General features: G+C 41.8%; 1 protein-coding gene across 1 annotated transcript in view; it reads right to left on the reverse strand.

Annotated features, from left to right (window-relative positions):
- The window catches only part of utp25 (UTP25 small subunit processor component), a 47,795-nt gene extending 42,024 nt beyond the window's left edge, over positions 1–5,771 (reverse strand). Inside the window, exons 1-3 of the mRNA XM_060925163.1 lie at positions 5,632–5,771; positions 5,302–5,341; positions 4,298–4,472 (exon numbers count right to left, since the gene is read on the reverse strand). Coding sequence (XP_060781146.1) covers positions 4,298–4,472; positions 5,302–5,341; positions 5,632–5,732 — 316 coding nt within the window. The 5' untranslated portion in view covers positions 5,733–5,771. The remainder of the gene's footprint in view (positions 1–4,297; positions 4,473–5,301; positions 5,342–5,631) is intronic.
- Positions 5,772–6,000: the final 229 nt, after the last annotated feature.

Here is a 6,000-nt window from a genome sequence, read left to right on the forward strand (position 1 = left end):
CGTTAGTGGTGGCAGCGCTGAAGTCGGATATTTGAGGCTGATGCTCGCGGCCTTTAGCAAAAGCAACGTGCTTGGCGCTCTTCACACGAGAGTCCACCGCTCTTATCCCCATTGTGCCCAACTTAAAAGTCTTACAGTACGCCTCGTTGGCATCTTTGGGTACAGCTTTCAGCCACCACGAGTATTTTGCATCTTGCAGCCAGTTATCATTAAATTTACATTTACCCATTGTGGCTCGGACTACCCTCCATCAACAGATCAGGCACTGAGTGGTTGTCAAGCACGCGTGTGTCTAGCAACCGGTGGATTCGGAGCCTGCGCGGCATAATTGTGAGCATCAAAAACAATTAAACTTTTTCCCCATCCAAAGTGTACCACATTTTAACGATATGACTGAGTAAAATCTCCATAAATTTAAGATTGAAAATTTAAGACCACGGGGTTTGAAATTTAAGACAATTTAAGACTTTTTAATGGCCTAATTTTAGGAAAAGTAAATTTAAGACTTTTTAAGGACCCATGGCCACCCTGGTCAACTAAAGAATGATTGAAAGATTGCCACCAAAAAGGTAAAAAACTAAACTTTAACTTCAATTTTGGTGAGTAATTTTCATAAATTTAAAAGACAGGTTTTCCATCAACATCAAGCCCAGCAAACTACTGGCCTGCCCTGTAATGTAAAGTTGGGTCGAGGAATGAAACCAGGCAGGGTTCTGGTAAAAATTGTTTTAGCTGTCTTCTCTTAAAGAACTTAAAAGATTTTATATTGAGCTGAATAATCTCAAATGCTTCTTGTAGCTTTAAAATAGTCCCACAGGTGACTCTGAAGAAAAATACTGTGTGTTTGAACACCGCCTGCTGCAAACACTTTGCATACACCCCAATGACCGACTCCACCGACCGCCACAACACCACCGCGCACGATTCCCACATCGGCACAGTGGAGCACCACAAATTGCTACCTGGTCTGTGGGAAACACTGGGGATGTACCGAATCCTGATTTTTAAGGTTCTGCCGAAAACCGAATCCACTGCTTAAGATTCGGCCGAATCCGAATACCGAATCCTACTCCGAACATTAGCTAGTACATTATAATGCAGTGAAAAACATTGCACATTTCCTTTTCTTAATAGTAAGATAGAGATACTTTATCCAGAAGGAATATTTTATTATTTTATTTTAAACTGTAAAAACATTTTTTGTATTTGAATAGTCACACTTAGGCCGAATCCCATTTCACCCCTTGGACATACCCCTTGGCCCTTCCCCTCCATTTTGCGCGTTCACGTGAAGGGGTAGGGGTATCCCAATCCCAGTTAACGCGGAGGGGTAGGGGAAGGGGTAGGGCTTCTGTACCCCTCCAAACGGAGATTTTCCTGGAGCAGACTCCGAACGAAGGGGTTTGAGTGATTTCCCACAATGCCATGCGGATTTCAGTGAGATTTCATGCGGATTTCAGAAAGATGGCGGTTCCCGCGGCGAAAGATTGTCATAAATGTATTTTCTCCATTATTTACGTGTTTTAAGTTGTTATCCAGAGGAAACACGCCGCTTGATTCGCTTTCGAGCTGAGAATGAGCAGCGATTTCTGAAATCCAAGCTGCTGCTAAAAAGCTTTGGGAGTGAGTATTGTTTTCGGTTGCTTGACTGTGTATGTTTTGTTCTGTTATTCTCGCTTTTATTGTTTACATGAGTGTTCTGACACCTCATTCTGTCGGATGTGGTGCACGAAGCGCCAAAGATATCCCATTCAGTGGTGTTAGTTAACAAATCACACCCTGCCAGCAGAGATTTCTGCCTCTGGCTCTGACTGTAGCGGCTGGTCGCAGCCAGTGACGCATTTGGTCGCGTTTTGCTAACGTAAACGTTGACGGAGGTACGCGATGACGTATGCGATCGTTGAAGGGCTATCCCAATACGTAGGGGTTGAATTTCAAGCCCTATCCCTTGTAGCTCAGTTTCAAGGGGAAGGGCCAAGGGGAAGGGGGAGGGGTAGAAATTAGAATTGGGATTGGGCCTTAGAGAACACCACTGAAATTTTCAGCTTAAAGTCATTCAGTGTACAGGCTTTAGTATACTGTCCATTATAAAGAACAAAGAAAAAGAGCAAAAAGTGATATTATTGCTAAAAGAATAAGGCCTGTCAGTAACAGTGAGCCATTGCTAAAGTGCTCTTTGTTGAACAAAAAATAAAAAGTAAAAAAAAAAAAATCTCTGCAGATAGAATGCAGCAAAACATAGCACATTTACATTTTAACTCTTGCATACATGTAAGCCTACTTAATTTTCAAACAAAAAGGTGATATTTAATGCTGAATCTGTTTTCCTCAGAAAAAAAAACCTTACTGGGGATCTTGATCATGTTTAATGCTTACGCTCATGGAACATAAATTATAGGCTATTTCACTTCAATTTCAAGCACTTACAACTGTAGGCTTAATTAGATACATTAAACAAAGTGTAGCACAAAAAACTCGAACACGTCTCCACGTAGGCTATTTTATAGACCCCTTCGCAGTAAACGTCATTCATACGCAAGCGGAAATTGCGCGTGCAGCCTGGACCCAAAAAGACTCAGAAATGCCTAGTTGTTGTGTTGTCGGGTGTCAGAATCGTAGCAGTGATGGGGTTAAAATGTTCAGAATTCCAGCAGGATCTCACCCATTCCAAAAAAAATCACCGACGTCTATGACTACAAGCCATCAAACGTGTAGCCTGGGATGAAAGCACCATCAAAAATGTGCGGGTTTGCAGCGCCCACTTCATCACAGGTAAGATCAGGCTATTTATTAAATCTTTCTTTTTTATTCTTTCTAGTCTTCGTTTATTGATGTAGCAAAATACTTTGGTAACGTTTGTCTGATTAGCTGGGTCATAGTTACACAATGTAATGAATATTGTTAGCATGTTAACTTAGCTTTGCATGCAGTTTTGTTTGTAGGAGAGGTCTCGCTTGACTCAAGCGGTCCAGGTTTTGTGCCGTCATTATTTGTGTATGCCGAAAAATACCATTTTAAAGCAAGGATGGAAAGGTAAAATTGTGTGCCCTCACTCTAAATGCCAACTTACGCTGACTGCTCTAACCTAGCTCCCGCCCCGTTCAGTTTCATTTCTGCTCTCTGCCTCTCGCTTTTTATGCAGCTCTGATTTCTCTTAGCTGCACTCTTTACACCATCATTCCTTTCATGCCATCACCTCCTGCAAATTGCTGTTTAGTGTTGGGATTTGCTGTTGTAGCTAAAGCCACATTGCCATCACATCACTGGCATAATTTGATTAAAACAAAATGAATATGAATGTCCCATTGTTAATCAAGTTGTACATGCCCGCACATAATCATATGCGTCTAAAGACTTGTAGGCATGAAGTTTTTCGTGGGTGTACACTGAAGTCTTGTCAATAAGGTACGAGTATATATCTGGCCATTGTATACCAGGGAACTTACTAACATCGTCCGTCCACTCTTTAATTAAATGCGGATCCGGTAGGCGATGTCCACTTGTTAGAGTTAACTTATTTATGTAGCATTCTCGATCTTGTAACGACAATTGTTTGGCATAATCTGACAGCTCATAATGCCGGTCTATAGGCAGCGCCATTGTTTCTGGGTCCAGGCTGCGCGCGCATCCTGGCAACGGTCGGTTTGTTTACAAACATGCAAAGGGGTCTATTAACAACCTAGTTCTATAGCTAGCGTTGGTAATGGTGGTCTGAGTACCACTTTTTAATCTGTGACTGTGCGGTACCTGAAGCCTCACTGACGTTAGATTCGGCCATGCACAACTCGTACTCCGTCGGATGCTTTGAGTGAAGATGTTTTAACAGCGGAGATGTTGTGTACTGTTTAGCATCTTTCCCACCACAAGACAACTCTGTACTGCAAAGTGTGCATGTTGCGCGACTTGAATCTCCCTCTTTCACTTGAAAGTACTGCCACACAACACTCTTTCGGCTCACTGCTTCCATTTTCGATGTCGACTGCAAGCACAATGGAGGCTATCTTCTCCTAAACATTGACGACGTAATCGCATGCACGTGCGCCGTACGTAGGATCCGGTTCAGTCGGCACTCTAGGGTTCAGCCGAAACCGAACCCCTTTAAAAAGGCCAAGATTCGGCCGAATCCGAATCTTGGATTCGGTGCAACCCTAGTTAGGAGATTGCCCAGCGATCCTAGAAATTGCTTGATTTTGTTTTAAATCAAGACTCTGTTTTGACTGAATTTTTCTTATCTGCTTCAGTAATGGACAGTTTTACACTGCTGGACAAAATCAATTCATAAATCAACACAACAAACCTTCATGAGGGTCGTCCAGCTCCTCTGCAGAATCTTCATCACCTTCCTCCTCGCTCTCATCCTCATCCCCAGCGGTGGTGGTGTTGATGCTCAAAAGCAGGTTTTCATACGCAGTCGGTTTTTCCTCATCTGGTTCCTCATCAATCTCGGAGCCGGAGTTTTCCGGACTCTTGGTCTGTGAGGAGGAGGAATATTAACCTTTTGTCATCACACATGAACTCCCTAATAAAGTCCCAGCAGGGTGAGAAAATAAACTGAAGATCAGAGCAGCGCGGTGGCCGGGAAGTGCAAAACAAAATTATAAAAATGTTGAATGCTTTTACTTTTTACAAAGCAAAACACTTTTACCAAGGACAAAACAAATTTACAGCTTAAAAAACAAATTGACAAGATTCGAAACACTTATGAATGCTGAGACAAATTTACAAACAAAAATCCTCATGGAAGGGGAATGGACCAGATGCTGCAAGCGACCCGGAAGTGATAGAGTGAGCGGTCAATCCGTGTCATCTCCCATGCAGTTTATGGTGACGGAACGACGTTTTGCCCCTTTTGTGGAAAACACATGAACTGCTTAACGTGGCTTTGCTTTTCGTGTGGACAGTGTCTAGGATTTTTAAAGGACATGGACCAGACAGAAGGACCAAGCCAACACGAATTGACCGCTCACTCTATCACTTCCGGGTTGCTTTCAGCATTTGGTCCATTCCCCTTCTGCGAAGGTTTTCATTTGTAAATTTGTCTCAGTGCTCATAAAAGTGTTTCGCATCTTGCCAATTTGTTTTCTAAGATGTAAATTTGTTTTGCCCTTGGTAAAAGCGTTTGTCATTTTGTTTTGCACTTCTCGCCCACTGCAGAGCAGGCTGTGGACTCCAGGAATAAAATCTCATCTGATACTCAAATTAATTACCATAAAAATACATTAATTGGGAATCAAACCGAACAACAATTCCACTTAAATATATTTTAGGTAAACATGTTAAATATTAAACTTTGCCACTCACCAAGCGAACAATCTGTGTTTTCTCAGGTCTTTCAGTGACACTAAAACCAGGGAAAAACTTAACAATGATTTATTACATCTTTAATATTTAGATTCTGACAATGAAAATGCAATTATTTGTTTTCACTTCATTGCAAGTTGTGTTTTGAGCGAATACATTACGCAACCAGATATAAATAAAATTAAACATCAATAACATGATTATAAATCCAAAAATAAAAAACGAAATGAAAGTTTAGCTCGTGAGCTAGTATTATTTTGCTAGCCGGGCTGTCCTGAAAATCCTTATAAACTGCTATAAATCCTTTTTTACATCTGAATAAACTCTTACTGATCATCAAACGGGTGCTGTTCTCCGAATTCTTTCAGGTGTTTCTTCTGTTTTTTACTTAAATTCGTTAAATTCTTAAGTTTTTGCCTCCTTTTGCCCATTTTCAGTCACACACATGCGGCACAGTGCCTCTTCTTCGCTGGTTGTTTATTGGGGCCGGTGAGAGCGCTGCGCTGCGCTCCTGCGCCCCCTGGCCGTGTGGAGGAGTCACTACCACTGCTGCTTCTGTGGCGGCGTAAAAACAATACACTTAAAAAAAAAACCTTTGACCTTAAAGTGCATATCCTGGACCAGTTTCGTGGGTTTTTTTTATATGAAAGTATGTCCCTTTACACACTCATCCAGAAGGGTAATTTTGCCCAAGGCCAT

This window comes from Neoarius graeffei, chromosome 7, assembly GCF_027579695.1.
Source record: "Neoarius graeffei isolate fNeoGra1 chromosome 7, fNeoGra1.pri, whole genome shotgun sequence".
NCBI classification, from domain to species: Eukaryota; Metazoa; Chordata; class Actinopteri; order Siluriformes; family Ariidae; genus Neoarius; species Neoarius graeffei.